This window comes from Danaus plexippus (assembly GCF_018135715.1).
Source record: "Danaus plexippus chromosome 13 unlocalized genomic scaffold, MEX_DaPlex mxdp_15, whole genome shotgun sequence".
Lineage (NCBI taxonomy): Eukaryota > Metazoa > Arthropoda > Insecta > Lepidoptera > Nymphalidae > Danaus > Danaus plexippus.
In genome coordinates, this window is record NW_026869849.1 from 2,607,733 (window position 1) to 2,629,888 (window position 22,156).

General features: G+C 34.1%; 1 protein-coding gene and 1 long non-coding RNA gene across 3 annotated transcripts; one reads left to right on the top strand and one right to left on the bottom strand.

Annotated features, from left to right (window-relative positions):
- Positions 1–60: 60 nt before the first annotated feature.
- Positions 61–13,600, top strand: LOC116769951 (sarcolemmal membrane-associated protein). 2 transcript variants are annotated; one of them, XM_061527684.1, is made up of 14 exons: positions 61–141; positions 293–750; positions 2,458–2,574; positions 5,419–5,556; positions 6,009–6,143; positions 6,778–6,996; positions 7,266–7,415; positions 7,638–7,739; positions 8,061–8,213; positions 8,673–8,766; positions 8,907–9,008; positions 9,258–9,361; positions 9,779–9,994; positions 11,415–13,600. In XM_061527684.1, the coding sequence occupies exons 2-14, from the start codon at positions 547–549 to the stop codon at positions 12,063–12,065; spliced, it is 2,385 nt and encodes a 794-aa protein (XP_061383668.1). In that variant the 5' UTR covers positions 61–141; positions 293–546; the 3' UTR covers positions 12,066–13,600. The 2 variants fall into 2 exon arrangements, with proteins under 2 accessions (XP_061383668.1, XP_061383667.1); XM_061527683.1 differs by having other exon boundaries at positions 90–750.
- A 4,216-nt stretch (positions 13,601–17,816) lies between these two features.
- LOC133320214 (uncharacterized) lies at positions 17,817–20,692 on the bottom strand. The gene is made up of 2 exons (XR_009753650.1): positions 20,049–20,692; positions 17,817–19,958 (listed from the first exon to the last, which is right to left on the bottom strand). It is a non-coding gene; the product is annotated as an uncharacterized LOC133320214 (long non-coding RNA).
- Positions 20,693–22,156: the final 1,464 nt, after the last annotated feature.

Sequence of the window (22,156 nt, forward strand, 5' to 3'; positions counted from 1 at the left end):
AATTATTAAACTTTTTCACGTTTTTTCTGATTATTTAAAAATAAATAGAAAAAAAAACAATTGAGTTGTGAACGACAGATAAGGTACTGCGGTAGGTAACCCAACTCAACAAAACAAATGTCCGATTCGTGCGCCCATTTCGTAAGTTCTTCAAACGATAATTTTAATCAACGCCCTTAAAAGTATTATGTTCTAATATATCAGGGCCTACGTTGATTGCTTTACATATAGTTTAAAAATGTCACACGATTTCTAGTTGATATATTTTTTAAAGATTTCTATGGTTTTTTAGCAACTAATAGACCAGTAGGCGAGAGGAATCAAGTTTCATCTTATATTCAAAGTGTTTTCTTATGTGTAAACTTTTTTAAAATTATAAAACACACAACCTAAACTACTCATACTACAATTATGCCTTTCTGAAGATGACAGGAAATGAGGTATACCTTTCGCCATGATCTCAGTGTTATGATTGTTTTTATCTTCGATGTGGAACTCGTTCCTTGACGATCGAGTTACGAATGATCACTCTGAGCGAGGTGTGCAATGGTGATAGCAAAGATAAAGAGCGCTAAGGGGGCACAAATGAGTAAAACAATAAAAAATATGGAGTATAACTGGATGAGAGGAGCAATAAATCCAGATCCCCCTAATAATCAAGAAGCGGGAGTTCCTAAGGCAGTCTTCATACCTCACTCCAATTCTCTGCCATTTGAGGAACGACATGTCACATTGGAGCATCCAGTGAAGGTAATATTAAAAATTTTATATCTTGTCCCTCTAGTCAGGTCAATATACACTAAGAAGTGAACATTTTCTTCCTCATATAATCATTTGATAAAATAATGAATAATTGTATTTAATCATTAGTTTTTAAAATAGAAATATTACCCTCATTAACATGGTAAAAGCAAGACCAATCAAAATGGGATGCCATAACATATTAATCTCCCTACTCTGCTCATGTTTGCCCCACATTGAATATATGTAATTGTAAATAGTCTTAAATCATCAAAAGTAATGGATGTTGGATGTTATGGTATAAAAAGTTAGTTGTAACATAAGGTTAGGAATAAAATCACTACGAAATTATGGAATTAATGTAAATATTACATTAAAGATTGAACCTGCATATGTTTTTGGTAACATGACTACAACTTAGCATTACCATCGGTATGTCGAAATCTTGAGATAAACGATAAGATTAGGCTTATATATTTTTAAGATCAAATGGATGTCTTATTTAAATTTAGAAATTTATATTTTAGACATAACAATATTTTTTCTATATTGGTACTATTTTTTTTTAATGTTAATTGATTAATATTCTCACTTAATCATACTGTTTTTTTATAATTTTCTCTGCTTTCATATGCAGTAACATTTAATAGTCAATATAACTTTATATCCATTGAAGTAATATTATTTGTACAAATTTATATCATGTTCATACATTAAATAATAATTTAAATGTATTAAAATGGTCAAGGTTAAGGTCATTATGATTGCATATACGCTATTTTATTTAGTGAAAACATATAGGCTTTTTATATATAACAATTATTGAAAGGGCTTAGTATAATGAGCCGACAAATTTTAAAAAAGTATTCTACTTACAACAAAACATTGTAACATGCCAGTATTATAATTCTGATTGCATTTATGAATCATGACAAGGATCTAAATTGGTTGGTCACAAGTCATACATCAATTAGATCAAGACCAATTGAAAACTGTATCCAGCTAAGGCGGATCTCATTACACGAGTGCATGTTAAGTATATATTTAAAATTCGTCTCTAGTGCGCGCCCTATGGATTTGTTCTGTATTACGATCATGCCTGTCCGTCCATATTGTCTCAGTTCACGAGAAGTACGATCGTGAATGCAATTAAATTCAATATGTATAAATTGTTTTATTTCTAGCGCGGGCATCTGTTGCGCTTGACGGAAGTCAATTCTTATCATAATGGTTACAGGAAGCTGTATGATTATAGTACGTTGCTTGGATTTCGTTAAAGATGTATGCATTTTTTTTTTCTAAGGTTTTATTTTGACAGGTGGTAATTATGTTCTTTCTGAGCATTAGCATGTTCTTGACGCAATCGGATTCGGATGTAGATAATTAATTATAGCAATAATTATTTCTTTGTGCGTTTAAATTTCGTAAAGAACAATGTCAGTGTTTGCCGGTTATTTTTTTTACCCTTGAAGGCATTTAGCGTCTGGAAAAAGGTTCTAATGTTACGCGAGTTTTACATAAAGTATATTAATTCTGATATTTTCCGTACACTTAGATAAATAAGTATTTATTATTGTGTTTTGTTTGAATCGTGAATATACAGAGACGAAATAAAACGTTTATTTTTGTTTATCTATATGTTATTTAATATTATCTGTGTATAGCTGATTCTAAAATGAATTCCGTTTATATTTAAAGTTATTCCACGTGTTCCAGATCGGCAGAAATGTGTACCGTGCGACACCATCGCCAACGAATACCATATTCGAATGCAGGGTCCTCTCCAGGCACCATGCGACGCTGTACTACGACAAGGGACATTTTTATCTATTGGTAAGGATTTATTTATTCTGTAATTTTAAGACTATTATTAGTTCGAAACAATATTTATCTTAGTCTATATAAATTTTTGCATACATATTATTTTTAAGTATTTAATAAATTATTTTATTAATATTATCACTATATTAAAGGTGATATTTTTGATATATACAGTTAAATTATCACTGACGTTATTATCTGTAGTGGAGAATTATATAGCTGTGTGCTTACGCCGAGTCTTTTAAATTTTCATTCATTACTCCTCTCACATTTAGATACGGATAACGCTCCGTGTAAAGTTTTAGCAAACTATTGTTAAGCGTACCGTTTAAATTATATAAACATATCGTTATGGTGTTTGTGTAATATGTTTATTTAATATTGTGAAATGAATTGTTTAAATCCACTCTCGCCAACGCCTACAGCTGATTCATATCACGGTGTCGCTCGGACTAACCAAAATATATGATACGTTTCATTAGCATAATCTATTATTTTAACTGCCGGTCGCTTCTCTATATATAGATATTTTGTTATTTATATTTTATAAACGATATAAAAAACCACAATTTGTATGTGGGTATAATATTGCGCCATAGGTTTTATAGAATGCAAGTCGAAAACTTAATGATGAGCGTATGTTTTTTTAATTAAATTCACGTTTATAATTTTATAGAGTAATTTTCATATCAATTATGGTAGTTGAAGATTTTAGAACATAATGCATTTCTATATAACCTCTATGTTATATAATAAAAATAAAATGTTTTTTTTTTTTAAGTATTTTAATTAAAAAAAAGTATTTACTATTGTAGGATGTTTAAATTAATCTTAGCCAGACCATGGGATATTATAAAAAAAAAAACAATTATTATTATTAAAAAAAAAACAGTAACCGAAACGTCGGGATTATGTAGTTTTTAAATAATAAAATCCGCGTAGTAAATCCGAATAATACTAGTTTCATTTAAAAAAACAATTATTTACTATTATTATTATTATATGAAGTCTAACGTCCATTCAATGCATTCAATGGATATTATTTGTACAGTTCGTGTCCTCATTATGCGCGATACTTTGATTGTTTTTTATTGATAAACACCAGCGTTTCTATCATACAGCCAGTATAACGTCTTGGTATGCTTTGTTCATTTCCAAGGAGTTTATGTAACATTTTTTTTTTAAATTATATTATGGTTATTACCGCCAAATGTCTAATGGGAAATCAAGAAATGGTTTATTACGTCATCTTGTTTTATTTTTATAGATGTTTTCAATTAGTTCTGTATTGGATCGGTTTTGTTTCTGAATTTGGATTCGTCGTTAAATATGTCGCATACATTATACGATTATGAAAATCTTTAAAATGTTTACTTGAACTTTGCCCTACAGTTATAATGACCCGTTATTCTTTCTTTTTTTACAAAAATCGTCGTCTTTTAAAAAAAACTGTTGCTAAAAATTAAATTTACATTTAGTGTATTTTACGCAGTTGATAAACAGGAACACCTAAACTTGCAAGCATAACATAAGTAAGATTAGCTTTACTCTAAGTTTGTTATTTGCGGTAAACAATATACAAAGTATGAAGTGTGTAAAGTAAAATTATGCAGACAATATTGTCTTATGTCACGACCGCCAGTATTTAGCCGACTCGGTCTCGTTCCGTGTGTCGCAATGAAATAATATATACTTTCACATATAATGCTTAATTGATATAGCCTGTGAAGTGTAAATGGCGTTATCTCTGTAGTGTTGGACGTGCGTAACAGGTCGCGCCAAATTGAAACAGGTTTTGAACATCCTCTTGATTGGTGTTGAGTTTCACATGTCCACTTTATTCACCTGTAACCCGAGTACGAATCTACGCTGTCCGCTCAACGAATAGTTTTAAAGTTTTTCCATTCCATATTCAAATATATTGTCTAAGATCGCTGATTGGATAAAAACTTTGAATTGTCCGTTTTATTTGCCGTTGTAAACTCGTAGTAAGGGTTCCGCTGTCTACTTGTAAGGCCTCAGATTATCATGAATTTCGAATCCCAATAGTTTTAATGTTGTTACATGACGGATAATTAAGTTTAGTAGTTTTAATTAATCAGTAAGAAGTATTCATTGAAGTGTTTTAATATTTTTTTTTTATATTTAATTTATATAATTGTTTAATATATTTCTTTATCAATCCACATAAAAAGATTTACATCCATACGGCCTACCGCTCATTATATGTTCATTAAAATTATTATTATATAAAACGTATCTAACATTAGAACCTTCATGTGACATAAGCTGAGAGCTTTTAATAAAAAAATATATGTTTCCAAAACCTAGCGTAGACATTGAAGAAGAAAAAAGATATATAGACTATAGAGATGAGGTATGAGAATCAGGCCTTTTTAATAGATGTCCCATTGGTAAGCCAATAACGTAGATATTATAAGAATAATGCAGAAGAGACCTCCAAATCTCTGACAAATATTTTTTTTCCGTTTCCTCAAACACCTCAACCTTCAAGCTCAGTTACTTAAAATCTCAACTCTCTATAAGTCGACATAATCACAGTCAGCGAGTCCATCCAAGTCAAAACCATTGTCATATTATGTTCCATCCTTTACTCGGTGAATTAATTCCTACCACAGTTTTGCATCGTAGGGATGTGTTGCAACGTTTATAACTCGATTATTAAAGACTTTATTTCGAATCGAAATCCATTAGTAGAAATTGACTATGAGCCATGAACTCGTCGCTCGATTTCCTTGGCGTCTCACCTGATGTTCTACTTATAGAGGTCCTACTGTAGATATTTATCTGTTCTCATATGACGATTTTATGTTAAATCGATTGAAATATTCGTAGGACAATGAGAGCAGCAACGGGACGTTCGTGAACAATAACCGTTGCACGCTCACTAACACTGAGCCGCACGAGGTGTTCTCTGGGGACGTGGTGCAGTTCGGGATACCTGTGGTCGAGAACACAGCCAACTCTGAGAAGGTGACGCACACTGATACTAGACACTTAGACGACACTCACACACGACACACACACACACACACATACACGATGCACACACACACGATGCACACATACCCACACGATGCACGCATACACGACACACACACACGATGCACACATACCCACACGATGCACGCATACACGACACACACACACGATGCACACATACACGATGCACACATACCCACACGATGCACGCATACACGACACACACACACGATGCACACATACACACTCGCACACACACACACGCAGTAATATATCAGCTTTGGACTATTCTTGAGCATTGTAAAAATATTAAAATAGCCATATTTGTCTCAAATTCTGTCAAGTCTGACCATTATTCTGTGTTCCTGAGACCATTCAAATAGTCTATATTAAATGTTACAATCGGTACATAAAACCAAAACTTATATATGATGTACTTGCAGAACCCGTTCCCACCGGTGATAGCTCTGTTGAAACTGTACCACCCCGATGGCAGTGAAGCCCAGCTGTCCTTCAACCCGTCGATGACGACACCGCTCCATCTGAAGGAACTGTACCAGCTGAACAACTTCGTTCAGGTGATATATAACAGTTGGCTCTGGAATTAAAAATAAATAAATAGCAGAGAACAATCAGATGAAATTAAGAGTTCAAATAAAAAATTAATTGTGCGTGTAGTCCCTCCGCGCGGAAGAAGTGAAACTTCGTATTGTTGGAATGAAAACAGGAAGGAAGTTGCTTTTTAAGAATTTTAAGTGTTTCTTTAAAACCAAACTTTATTAACATTACTTACAAGTCATAATTGATTGCCCTCGAGCGTCCGAGCTTCACGCATTCCCACTCGCTGTGTCCCTTCTTATCTTCCCTTCCCAGGACTGTCAAACGTTTAACTCAACCTTGTTGGAAGTAGCGTAATAAGTTTCACTTTAAAAATATATGTTGAAAAAAAGTATTTACAAGAATAATATTCGAACCTGCAGCCTGCGGTATACACTTGCCAGTTTCCTTGCTATTGAGCTATATATCCGTATGTGATGTACTCATTCAGTCAAACAAGTAATCGTATGAGTTATTAGTTCAATTGCAAAAAGTATTGACATCGCATACTAATGGTAGAATTTAATTAGTTTCGTATATTTGTTACAACTAATATGAATACACTATATATTATAAATGCAGATGATCCTGAACCATTATATCATGACCTTCCAGGAGGCGATACAACGCGAAGCTTCCTTAGAGACACGCCTGCGGACGTTAAGGGAATGCGTTGAAAGGACGAGATCCGAAGCGGCGGCCTCGTGGGAGCTGTTCGTGGGGGAGCAGCGGCTCCTAATGAGGGTCCACACTCTGGAAGCAATGCTGGCAGCTGGGAAACATCCTGACGAAGTACAGGTCGCCCAGCTGCTCAGCGACAAGAGGAACTACCAGGTGATACACATAGTATAGTCGATGTTGATCGGTAACAGGAAAAACTCAGGGTTAGAGTCACTCTGGTGGTGTATTTGTAGAATATTTTATTACAATTAACTGATTTATCAAATACACATGCACGTGAACTATTATTACTGAACGTCGCTTGACGTATGCGAGATATGCAGAAAGTATGTTTGTTTTTATCATCACCAAACTAATATAATACATGTATATCTCTGCTTGTATGAAGTGAATTATAATGTTTTATCTGACGGCCTTTACAGGAAGTGGCCCAGGAGAGTCTCCGTATGGCGCACGAACAACGTCTGTCGCTAGAGGAATCGCTGGAGCGTCGCAGTAGGGAGGCGGCGGCGCTGCATCATCAGAACTACGCCTTACATTTGGCCGCCACCAACGCTATGCAAGAATTGCAAGTACGTGCTGCTGAACTAACTAGTAGTAACAATAGAAGTCGCATGTCACATTTATAATATAATGGACACATATAATATACATACAAATGTCACATTTATAATATATGGATAAATGAATATCCCTTGGATATGTTAATTAAATTATTCACTTTAATATATAAAAATATTTAATATATTGAGCCGTTTTACATTTTAAAATAAAAACATATTTTTTTATTTCAGAAATTGGCTGCGCGCTGTGAGCGTAAGATGTGCGCGGCGAGGCTCGCGGTAACCGCGGCCGAGGAGAGGGAACAGGCGCTGAGAAAACATCTTCCACTAGCGGTCAATACATGCTAGCAATATATAGAGACATACAGAAACTAACCACGATAATGAATTATGAAGATAATTGACATAGAAATGAGGAACTTATATATTGAGATCAAAGAAAAGTTGTATTGAACTGATTTCATAACTGTCTTGGTGTAATACATTTGCCTTTGAATGGTCTATTCTGAATATGTTTGTAGTGTTTTTAAATACAATAATAACACATATATAAACACATATGTTACTAATCTACTCATACACACATTTACAGTTAAGATATGCTACCTACGTAGTTTCTGTATAATGTATATGTATTTTTAAATTTCATTACAGTATTCGGTACAAAACGGCGAGGCGAAAATGTTAGTAGTGAGTACAGACAGCAACAAACTGCAAGAAGCCAAACGAACCGGCTCCTTGGAGGAAGCGGTCCGCGCCCTGCCCGACTACATCAAACTGTTGTTGCCACAGAATCTGCTTAATAAGGTGCATGACTTACTTATATACACTAGCCACTTAACTGATTCATGAGGTATTCACACAGGTCACACACGCACACTTACACACTCACGCATACACTCCCACGCATACACTCACGCATACACACACATGTATATGTATATATTCATTAATTATTTCCATAAAGATGCTCACAGAAGTCATACAACTAGCTCCTCGATATATACCTGTTGTCAGCACAAGTTGCATAACACTAACTCACCCTTCCTAGTGATTTTGGTCAGCATTTATATGGTTATAGTTAATGACCACGGTTAATGTTCATTTGCTACTTAGAGACCGGTGTGTAAATCACACTCTGAACTAAATTGCCAAATTCTCTAATCTTACTTACTGCCATGATCAATTATGTTTATAAAATATTTTCTGCTTATATAATGCATATGTATATTGTGATTTTTTTAAATATTGTCATTAAATGTCTAGGTTGGCATCAAAGCTGTGTCGGCCGAAGGGAAGTCAGCCAAGGAGTTTGAATTAATATTGAAGAAGAACAACTTGCATAATTCCGAAGGCAGAGGTACAGATGATACTAACATTTGCTCATTAGTTTAGTTTCTAAAGAATAAAGCGGAGGTATAATAATTGTGAATAGTACAAATATGACAGGGCGATAATGTGATGAACTAAAATACATTAAAACTATTTGTTAATTTACAGAAAAACAAGAGAAGGAGGAAGGCGGTGTCGGCGGCAGCGGGGAGAAGTCCTCCGAGGCTGATCTGTGTACAGACGACGAGAAACATTCGAGACTCAACCACGGTAGGAGGCTGATGTTATTATTATTAAAAGATATTACCAATTAGTACGTCTCACAAGATGGTTATCATACGTTAATATAGTAATTTTTGTCATTTACTTAGCCTTACCAAATTTTTGAAGGTAACAGGTACAAACAACAGGTAAAAGGAATAACATTTGATATATACATACCTACTTGGTTATTACACTATCCAATGTCAAAAAACAAAAGTATTATCAGTATTGATTTTCTGATATCTAATGTTTCAGATGGTGGGAATGAGGAATCTTTGAGTCCCTTGGACGGTGAACTACGTCCCGATAATAATGCCAATTCGACCTACAACGACGCTGATGTCAAAGAAGACTCGCCGGTGAGTCACCCACACACACACACACACACACACACACACACACACACACACACACACACGCAGATATATATATATATATATATATATATATATATATATGTGGTTGTATATAAACATATAAGTTCAATTCTCCGTTCATTTCAGTATTATCGAACTAGTTACGCAGGTCAGGTTTGTATGATATTTAATAAAGTATGAGTAGCCTGGCTGACATCAGTTCTCCATAGGTCACATTGTTTTTAATACATGTATGAAGTATTTTCCTTTGACTTTATTGACCTTTAGAAAGTTAAAATTGAACCTGTAATACACTTGATGGATTGAATTGTTTAATCATCACCATGATTCTCAATAAGAGCTCTGTGACTTGTCTAGTTATTGATGTCATATAACAATAAACTAAATGATATTTTACAGAGCAAAGCCGGCGTGGAGTACGCGAACATCCTGCGCGTGATGGCCGGCCTGAATGAGGAGATAAAAGTGTTGCGGGAGAGGGTGAGCGTCGCCGCGGCAGAGAACGAGGCTCTCAGGACGGTGAGGGACGAGCTGCTGGCCGCCAGGGACGAGCCGCGAGAAGAGGACAGCGAACACGACGCGGCCGCCTACAAGGCCAGGATCTCTGAGTTACAGGTACAGTTTTTGAGCTGCCTATATCAGAGCTTCGAGATTTCTATACTTCTCGCACTAATGATGTCAAAACCCGAGGTATGTGAGCGGCAGGTTGTCAATATTTCAGTATAAAACTCCTCTCGTGATACAGTTCTTTTAGTCAGTTTGTTCCTAACGCACAAGATGTATATATCCTAAGATGGGTCCGACGATAAAAATTGGTAATAATAAAGTATAAATTTTTTATGAGACGAAAGGGCGGCGAGAATTGCTGAACTATATATATATATATATATGAAAACCAAATATAAAATATCAAATACTTATTTCTATTTTAAACATCCATATATCCAAAATTTATTATATATATGAACCTGTTTACCAAGTTCTGCGACATTTGAACAACTGTATATATTACGTAGAATGAACAGAGTCCCATGGATGGAATAAGAATGATGTTTTTTTTAAATATAAAAATCATCTGAATAATCAATAAGGTAGCAATTAATTAACTTTTAAAATACGCATTCTGAATTTTTGAACGTTAAAAGTAACGACAGTGCTAATAATAATATTATCTAAAAATTTCGCGTGAACACGTTATGAAACTAGATTTATTGGATACTACGAGTTTTTTATTATGATACATCTTGCATGAACTGGGATAAGCCAGACGAGGTTCAATCTCTTGGCCACTATACGCGTAACACTGGACACGAGTAGTATGCGAAGAACTTAGTTTAATTTAAACAATGTTTTTTTTTTTAACAGTATGCAATGATGACAATCTTATTCGGTTATCCGGGGATTTATTTGTCCATTATATCTCGTGTGCTTCAAACGGACCTCTCCTGTGTTTAGTAGCTTTAGCGCGAGGACTATAAAGCATGGTTTTGAGGTGGCGTCAGCGTGTTTAAATACTTAGAACAGCATTTTAGTAACTATGAGAGCTGTATTTTTATGTCCGGCACGTGATTTTGTAAGCGACGATAGATGCGGACAATTTTTTTTACTTCAAAGGCGGCAATCGGCAAACAGCCTATCTGATGGAGAAAGCACAATCCCGTGCGCGTGGTTGGTTGTTCGCCCCCTACTCGGGAGCTACACTTGCGTGCACTTAAATTGGTTATTATTTATTTTGTTACTGTAACGAGGTTTTGTTATTGATGAGCATCAAAAGTGTCCACTTTATGTTGCACTAAGTGTATATGCACACACATATCCCCGCTACGCCAAAACTTTCCCAAGATACGTACCGTCAACCATGCCTAGCCACTATTTCTTAAATATAAGCTCTTCCTAATTCAAGGGCAGCTGATAAATTTTGTTTAATGACATATCACAACTCATAAGCTGTCTTAAGTATAGTTTGCTGCTTTTATTGTTGTCTGTTCTCGATTCTGGTAATATACTCATATTAACACAAAGAGTCGTCCAACAGGAGCAACTGACTCGGTCCACGGCTACAGAGGAGGCGAATCTCGCTAAGATCCAGCGACTGACGACGAATGCGGCCGAGATGCAAGCCGAGCTCGCCTTCAGACCCACCAGAGACGACATCGACGACCTCACCACCATGGTCGGGAAGCTGAGGGCGGAGGTGCTGGAGAGAGACGACGTCATCCAGCGACTGCAGGCGCAGCTCAGGGAGAGGGCGGACACCGTGGACCGCGCCGTGGAGACGTCGAGGTCATTAGAGAACATCAAAGAAGCCGCCGACGACATCGACACGAAACAGATATCGGCCGACATAGACGAGATGTTCCGCCTGGACTACGACGACGACGAGAGCGACTCCGCCGCCACCGAGATCAACAGGGACGAGGAGCTGAGCGCCGGCGAGTACGTGAAGCTGGACGACGACGAGCGGCTCAGGGTCACCATGAGGAACGGGTCACTGCACGCTTTGGAGGAGGAGCTGGTGCGGGCCAAGGAGCGCTGGGCGGAGGTCTGCGCCGAGAGGGCGAGGCTGGCGGCCCAGCTCGCCTCCGCACAGAAACCACTGAGGTTCGACATCGGCCACGCGCTGGCCCTGGCGCTGCCTCTGATGCTGGCCTGCCTGTACTATATGCTGCTGCCCTACCTGTCCTGATTGACGGCCACCTGGGACCCGCCCGGATACCGATAGCGACGTGCGTCAGAGGAACTTTGCTCACTATATTTTTTTGACCGGGTCCTGATCGCGCCAGTGACGATCCGTTCCACCTCCGCCACGTCAGCATCACAGCTCTTCACAGCTACAGTATATCGCGAATGGCCGGTGTGGTTTTAGAGTAATTTTAGGTTTTATTGAAATAGTTGTTTCGTTCGCTGGCGGCCTCCGTCGGGGTCGTCGGAGGTCGTGGGGCGTCGCGGAGGCAGTCTGATATTGCGCTTGCATCGGGAGTGCCATTGACTCGAGTGTGTTGCGTCTTGTGAGATACTGAGTTGTTTCTTTGTAATGTCGGTATCCTATTGATAGATATAATGAATTTGTTGTTGATATCTGCCATAATAATATACTGTACATTTTTATGTTTAAGGCCTAACGACTGTCTCGAGCTGTAAAATTCATTTGTATGTGCTATTTGAAACAATTTAAATTTAATTAACCTGTCGTACAAATGTTCGGTTATATATAAATAAATGATTTTGGAATTCGTTGGAAATTTTTGGATATTGATATATTCGGATGTGTTCATCGTTACATGAATTTGGTATGTGGTCTGTAGCGAGCGGTATTTTTGGTCTACAGAGAGCGTTTTGTTGGTCTAAGCGAGCGATTTTTTTTTTGGACTACACGTTACTAACTATCATCGAGCTAAACATATCAGTCTGTGTGGAGCAGGAGTCTCGTTTGTCGCGAGGCGGACGAGGCCATGATTATTTTGCATTTTTCTAGTCTTAGTAACGTTTCTTTTCGCTGTTTTTCTGTTACACTCGTCGATGATATTGCTTCGATCTGTTCAAAAGAACCGAGTCCACACGGACTTGTGGATCACGAGTGTCTGACATGGCTATTATATATAGGACGGTAGTCTCATAGATTTTGATACTACGAATAGACGCGGAGTATTTGTTGAGCGGACGGACTCGCTTGCACGTTAGCGTTTTGAGTTTTGCCGTTTCTTGTTTTAGTTTGATTAGTCGTTTTGTAAATTGTTTTAGATGTTAAAGTCTGGTCACAAAAACGCTTCGGTCCCCCGTGATGTTCCGACACGTAGCGTTTGCGCAAACTATAAACACCGCGACATATCTCCTCAAGCTTTGTTATGCGATGTTCAGACGGACCCGTGCTGTGGAGCACAGCCTCGGTCCGCGGAGCCAGCCTCGCTGTGATGAAGGCCAATAGGAAATTATGTAACAGAAGTGTATTACTAACAATTTAATTATATCCTTAGATTATCTTTAACTTAACCACGTTGAATCACTGTCTTAAAGTATATTTATTTTTTATTGTTGCACTGATTATTATTATTATTTTTTTTTTTTTGTTACGTTGAATGTTTTATTTTGCGTTCAGACCACCTTATTGTAAATAGTTTGTACTCCTTATGTTTAGTTTCTCGATGTCGAAGAATTTATGTTGTATTTTATGGAGGAGGAGAACATTCGATGTGGATGTACTGATAAATTTATTGGAAATAATATTGATTTGTTTAAAAAAAAATAATGTTGTTTTGAGTGTACCCCAACTTGTATTAGTAAATAGTGACGCAGTGTGCAACGCGAGGGTCAAGGGTGACATTCATTGACTTTGTTTTGACCGACTTCTTTAATATTAAGGTTGGATAGGAGGGATGTGTCCAGGGAAATAATTGTCGTGACTAAAAATTTTGCTGCTATTCTCGTAGTGGAATGACGAAGAGAAGTTTCCTTGCGCTTAAGCGTTTTTTTATAAAAAGGGGGAAGTCCAAGTAACCTGGGACAGAATTTTGACTGGATGATTGAAATTTTATTATTTAATATGTAGTCGTTCTTCACAAAGCTAAATACTGATTAGGAAAAACACATTAAATTTTGCTGTAGGCCCTTCGAATAAATACTTTTTAAAGTTTTTGAACTTAATGCGCCGAGTCCACTTCACATACCTTAAAAGCTGTTGTGAAATTGTCTTTGATATTGTTAAGGAAAATTATTCCCCTATGTATATAAAGGTGATTTTCAATATCCGTTCTCACTCCTTTAAATTTTAGGATAACTTAAAAAAATATGAAAATTGTCAAAAATTTCACACGGCTTCTGCGCTGGGTAGATACACTTGATGGACTACAATGCAGCTAAAGAACACGGTAATATTTTATATTTATAGGTACAGAAGTTAGATACTATTCATTCTCATATGATCAAATAAGTCTACCGTTCATTTCTCTTAATACGTTGAAAATGCATAACACTGCTCAATGCTTTCAATAATGTGAGTTTCTATGATTGTTGCCCTTCAAACTATCTAATTCATACATTAATATAAGAGAAGATTTTGAAAGTCTTGCAAATGAGGAATTTTGGTTAAAAACAGTAGTTATTCAAATAAACAGTTGAAAATAAAATCCCTATTAACAAGAATAGAATGAACAATGTTCAATAAATTTCAATATGTTGGTAGAATTTCGATGCTTCAACCAGTTTCAAAGAGCTTTTATTTAATAGTGACATGTGATAAGTGCTACCAGTACTTAATGGTAGTGACGTCACATTACAACTATGTTTTACTTTGACGTATGCTTATAGCAGTCGCCGTTTTTTTTTAAGCTAAGGTTTCATTCGCACTGAAATCATGGAATATTTTTGACAATTTCAACGTTTCAGTCTTGATTACTGTGTGGAGAAAACACCAGTTGTTCATTTCATATAATGACAGCTTCACTCCAGGATAATTTATTTTTAGAATTATATTGTGAACAATTTTCAAAAAGACCTGTTGGAGCTTGGAATGAGAGTAAAAAACAAAATAATTGTTCATAAATAACGACAAAGATGTACACTTTTAGACGTAAAGTAGATATACCAAACACGACAGGAAATCGAGAAAGCTGAAAAATATGAAGAGAAAAAAATAATGATGAAAATAAAATCTACTTCATAAATCGGATCAGCTTGTTCTATGAACCACGCATATTATACTATATAAACAAAGAGAAAAAGAGAAAGACTTTAAGCTTTTGTTGCCTGATTAGAAAACTTGAATAGGATTCCTATAACAACTGCTCGTTCCTACAGTGATTTTTGTAAATTCAATTATAAAGCAGTCTATGTTATTAACAATATTAAAATGTTTATTTTTATTCGAATGTATTAAAACTATACATTGAACAAAACCTAAAAATATAGAATATTTATTTTTTCAGTGACGTTTTTTTGACATGCTAAATGCTACTCGCATTTTTTTTATTAAATAAGAATAATAATGTCTTTTAAAACACTATTTAAAAAAATATCTATCTTACAATGATTCACGATTGTCGACCTTCTTTGAGCCTCTCAACCTCTAAGATTGCTTTTCTTTTTCCGAAAGTCTCAATTTGTTTATCTCAATGTTGCTAGTTTACCTTAATTATATATTTAGTACTATTATTTTTGAAAATTTTAATTTTAATATTGAAAATATTTTATCGGGTTGTTTTATTCTTAACATAACTCTTACCTTTTATCCTCTGTGGACATCACCAGTTGTAATAAAAATTATAATTGTCAAAAGTCCTCCTTCTTCCAACAGATAATAAAAAAATAATACATGAATAGACATGTTCAGTATATATTTCATATGTTTTGTAATATGAAAGCGACAACTGAATTTGTAATTCGGAGTTTTATTGGTATTTTTTCTAATTTTCACTCCTTTGTAGCTTGCTGTCCCTTAAAATCTAGCTAATTTTAAGAACAAATATACTTGAATGATATATTTTTTGCCAACTATCAAATAGGGCTGTTAAATGTTTATACATAGATTTAAAATGTCTTTATCTTTTAATAATTTGCTCTGCATTTGACAATATGCATATGTTTTAAATTAATTAAATCAATTGCAGCATAACCAAAAGCTGTCTCTATAAAAGGAAGAAACTTTGAGTATTTCATTATCAGTTCTAAAAACAAAAGTAAATCTGTTCAATTAATTTTATAAAAAATTGCGTTTACTAAAAGTTAAAAGATTAAGCACTTTTTTTGAAATTTCCGTTACAAAATCAAATTTGTTTAATTTTGGATTAAATAATATATTTTGTGATGAAAACCGGTTAACTTTTTCCATCGTTACTCCGTTTATTTCAGGCACCTTATACCGATGGTTTGAATACCCATAGGGTGAACTGATATAACATCAGAATTTTTGCCTAGATACTAATATACCCTACCTTACGATGTGTCGTTGTTGTACTGTGACGTCACATCACATTCATGTGAACTTTGGTCAACAGAAAATATGAAACTTTGAAAATTTTACACTAATATTATCTTAAGCACTCAAGTCACTTTAGAAATCTAATTACATTCTTCACTTGTAGAGAGAAACAAAAGCGAAAAAATTTTAGTGCTAAGAAAAACTTTTTACTCAAATTAAACATCTATGCAACTTAACTAACTTTTGAATGGTTAATAGAATCAAGAGTGTCCTACTTAAGGTTCTAAGGGAAAAGAGAGTTCAAAAAGAGTTCAATTCAAGAGCATTTAAATTTATGCATTACATCCTTCAGCTATTTTAAGTTACATATTTTTTAACACATCATAAAACCTATTCACTTCTCATTTTTCATAACACAGCACCTTAAAAACGGTGTTTAAAAGAAGTTCGAAGTCATTTAAAGAATTGCTTGGCGATAATATGGAGATGCACCAGTCGCAAGTCGAGGTTATAGTGATAGCGGCCAGGATACAGGGTCCGTAGTAAACATAGTACAAAATGTACTGTCTAGGAATACCAATAAAACCAAATTTAAATGTGTTAATTCTTACAAAATGCTAAATGTCTAGTTATAAGTATAAACTACAGTCGATAATACAAGTCTGTCTTAAAACTAAGCCATAGGTAAAAATATATTTGGAAAAATTATTACCCTAAATAAATTTAACATTTTGAATTTAAATCAAAAATTTCGATCACTATACAGCAAATTTATTCAGTGGAAAAAACGTTCCTCAACTTTCTAAACGTAATTAAAACCATGGTATTAACTTAAGTTAAACTCTGAGAACCCTGCCATCCGACTAGAATACTATTGGCAAAATGTTGGCGTTTGTGATATGTGGGTAAACAAAAGACCATGTATTAAATATACGATAATTAATAAAGAGACCATATGTATCCTCCTTTCAAACGCGTTAAGAACAATAGACCCTTTAAAAAAAAATTTACAATTCGGTAGTTTCGTCGTATCTTTAAAATAAATTAAATTTCAAGATGTAACTCACGATTACTGTTCTGTATCCAATTGTGCTTTTTATATCTTATAATACTTCCTTGTTACGTTCAATATATTGTAATAGCCGTTATTGTTATCACACAAATTCAATTTTGAAATTATAGTTTGATACATGGAATCTATACAATTTCATTATACCAAAAAGCACAAATTTGATTTGCAAAAACATATTTTAAAATTATTTTCGTTTATAAAGATACTTTAGATGCTACTCCGTTAATTTAAATTAGTAATGTCATTTTTTTTTTAATAAATTGTCGTATTTTATAACTGCACTAATTTTAAAGATTTCTTTCGTCTTCTTCAAAAAAAATAATGTAAAATTTTGTTACGAGTACATTCTTATGATTCTTGAGTTTAATTATTTCTCATACAAAAAAAAAACATAATAAGTATAATGTGCACTTTAGATATAAAAGGAAGTAGAAATAAATAAAACGCACCTAAACATGAATTAAATGTTTATTGTGAAGTAAAAGGATTCAATTATTTAACATTAGAGGTCGGTCCGATAGAAGTAAAAAAAAAAATACAGTGTTTTCAATAACAAAGACTATTCTGTTTCTCAGTCACACCAAGCAATTGTATATTTTTAATTCTTTTCGGCAGTCGGCCGTTGGTTGAAAGAAAATTTAACATCGGTAATATCGGAACTCGAAATCTTTACCATTTCATATTATATATAAAAATTTGGCCACAAATAATTACTATGTTCTGTATAGTTATACATTCCAATGTATACTATTCTTTATAATTTAAGTCCAGACTCAATTATAGGCAGGAGCCTTTAAAACTAGGTATAATTATTTTTTAATAAAAGGTATAATTATTTAAAAAAAAAAATATCAATTATATTTGTCATGCTGAAAATGAAATTATATCGGGATAACAAATATAGAACCAAATAGGGTTTGGGAATAAAATATAACTATTAAGTACTTTTATAATTTTCATTTTTCGTACAAATTACTCACTATATGTTTTTAATAATTTATTTATCCGACTGTTTATTCCTCGTTAGTCATAATGTACGTTCAACGGATGGAACGCCATTTTGAAACTTAAACTTGTACCGACATGTTCGAACTTGTCCAGAAATGGAAGAGACAATTATTCTGTGTAAATGATTTAATAGCGGGAAATTAGAATTAAGAGCCGTTTCTGGTTTGACTTTATCATATAATTTGTCCTTAAAATCATTATATTACGGTATATTTTATAATAATTTAAGATTTAATTGTAAAATATAAAAATTATATGTACATAGCTGTTCTGTCCAACTTTCTAAATAAATTAGTTTAATTTAATTGAAATATAGTTGGCATTAATTGATTGAGTAAGTCGATAAAGTTTTAGTTAAAAATCAGATTCTACTCGCTTTGTTCTACAAGTAATTCAAAATCAATCACCAATTAATTGAATGGTAATGATGAATCAGTATTGAAAAATATTCATGGAAAGCGAAGGAGAGAATAGTTTAAATTTTTATAGCAGGAAATAGTTTCTAGCTGTCAGTGTTTTGAGGTCAAATAAAAATAATTCTTAAGACGTTCATAAAAGTAATGCCGTCCGGTTAGTGCCGTTTCAAAAGGAAAAAAAAATAGAGGTTTTTTTTTTTATTTTAAAAATTTAACGTATGTACATAAAAAAATCTATTCCCAAAACAGTAATTATAGAAACGGAACAGTATTATGAAATGATATACAAAGTAAAGTAATCGTGATATAAATGTACATATATTAGATTAATAATTATTAGTTTATGCTTCTTTTATTTTACTTCTTCGAAAAACTTCTTTACAATTGACATCCGAGCTGCTCCGTTTTAAGTAAGACTATAAATATATACACACACAAATGTATAACAAATGAATTCCTATAATACCTTATTATATTTTATTAATCTTAAATATTATCATATATATTTAAAAAGGTGAGCAATGTTTGACACACATCGATAACAACATTTTATTACAATTGATTTAAATTAAAATTTAATTTAAATAAGGGACTTAGTTTTACAGTTAGTCAGTATATACACATTTATATTATTGTATGTGACGAGTTGACGGTGTTGCCACTTTAATAAAACTAAGACATATATAGAAAACTATATTAAAGAGAAAAGTCCTACTCATATATAAATATAGCAAAATTTAAAGCCTTTTATTAAAGAGATAAATTTTGTTAATTCAGTATTAGCATGTTTAAAAATATTAAAATAAAAAAATGTCAATATCCGTATCCGATCTTCTTGACATATCTTGTCTATTCAGATGTCATTAGAACAGCCGGCAGCCTGTGTACGATACTAAAAAAAATATAAGTATTTTGTATAGTATTTATGGTTGCTGGCTGTATCTGGGAGTTGAATCTTCGGATCTTCCATTAAGTGCAAGTTCCATGCTGTATCTTCAACGTTGTATATTCGTATAAGCGATAAACACGGACGAAGATCCCACCGACCCGCGAATGTCGGCCGAGCTGGGAATTTCGTCCGGGCGTAGCACTTGATACTTTTCTTCTTTCTTCTTAAATAAAACTTCGTTCCGATACACATGTGACTTCGTGTCTTAATGCGGCGATAACCTCAATACATTAGATATATTTCACAAATTCATCACGTACGAACATGTTTATTAATTATAATGTTATATTGTATACAAGTGTAACATTTACCTGTTATAATCATGATATTATTGAGGTGAAACTGTTAGCGCGTCGGCTTCCATCGACCTTCGGTTGGCGCGAGGCGAGTGAGCGATTGTCTGAACGGTGCGGAGCGGCGCAAGCGTCAGCGGTGAACGAACTCACCTTGACAAATGCACCATTTGGCATTGTTCGCGGGAAAACCGGCGGCCTTGCTCGCCGCCGCCCGACACGCCGCCGACCAATAGCGAGCCTTCGCGCCACAGCCTGCTGTCGTTTTGGCGGGAACCGCGGCCCCGTTGTCTTGCCGAATGGCCGCCTCGTGTCATCGCGCCGCTTTCAGCGTGACCTTTTAAGATTCCCGTCATCACCGTCGTCACCGTCTCGAGTTGAGGGTTGGATTCCTAAATACATGCAGCGATCACTGCAGCCGACTAATCGATGGTTGGTAACCAAAGATCGCGTACCGGCATAGCAACAAACTTAATAACTATGTTATAATTACAAACAAGGCGTTGCCGCTCAGACCAATTATTCAATTAATAATAGTGCGCATTTTGCCATGAATACAGAATAGATAGTGGATATATGGACACGGTCGGCTGATTTTCACGCTGTTTAATGAGTCAAAAACAAATCCCGAGATATATTTTAGGCATTTTGTTTTATTACAATTATATATGACGGAATATATTAAATAAGACAGCAGAATAAACATCACTAGTTATTATTTCAAATAAATATAGATTTCTATAGATTAGCTCGTGACACAAGGGCATTGTAAATCAAATTACGTTCTATCAGCAATAACTTATTTGTAATCAATTAATTACTAACAAAATGGCGGATGCAGTTTTGAAACATTACGCAGACAGATAAGGATGTTCTGCGATGTTTTATGTTATTAAGGGTGAGTTTAATGTAAAATATCAGTTAAATAGCAAAATAGCTTCCCTTTATATAAAAATACTAATATTTGTTCGTATTTTTTCGCCTTTAGAAACATGTACATTTATTTTTTTAACAATTTTATATCTTGACGCGATATCAAAATCGAAAAATAAATTCTTTAAAATAGTTATGAAAGCTACGAATAATAGTGCTACGGCGTAGCAAAACATTGTTATTGTTTTAATTTATGATCTATATTCTATATTAATTTTTATAAAGTAATTTCATAATACATGTTTAAGTGATTTGTGCTGACTCTATTGGTAGTTTTATTCATTTCAATACGATACATTTTTATAAAGGAGTTAATCTCCAATAATATTTTTTTAATGAATAGAAGAATCATTTATTTTTTATTTTAAATATATAAAGGATCTGTAATTTACAAAAATAAGAGAAAAACACTGGCCAAATAAACAATAAAAAGTAAAAAGAAGGTTGGAATCGATATTTTTTTGCCTCCTTCGTTCCCTTCGGAGCTAACAGTCATGTTACTAAGCAATAAATACACTGGCTTCACTTAGTGAGTCATGAGCTTGGGGCTCGGCTTATTGATACAAAAAAATGTGATCACAGAGAGAGCTGTGCATTCATATACTTAACACAACAATATTTTAAGCATTAATTAAGTATTTTCGAGACTTGTTTCAAGATTTTGTGAACACGTGTCTGCGGTAAGGTATAATAGGTTATAAGGTATGTTTGGGAATAATAATTGGTCCATTTTATTGTGTTATTATGTTAATTTGAAATAATGTTAAACTTGATAAAATTAAAAAAAAATAGGATTTTGACGTCGACTTATATCCGAAAATATATTTAATACATTGTTAAGGGTTTGTTCTATAATACCTTTTATTTGTTTATTTTTTTTAATATTTTATTAAGAAAGTTATAAATATCTCACCTGAAACAATGGAGTGAAAAAAATTATCATTGTAATATAAACATCTAGCGGTGGTACAGCGCTGCGCCGTCTGACTCAGGTGTCGTTAACCCTCAACGTCACCAGTTTAGTCTGTAATAAGCGTATTTCACACCAATGTGCATTACATCTGTCTTATAAAATACATATTACTTTAAATTCGCTTAAAGTAATAATAATATTTATTTAGAGATATCCAAAATATAAAAGCATGCATTATGTTGTGAATCATATATTTTTGATTTTTGAAATTTAAAAAAAA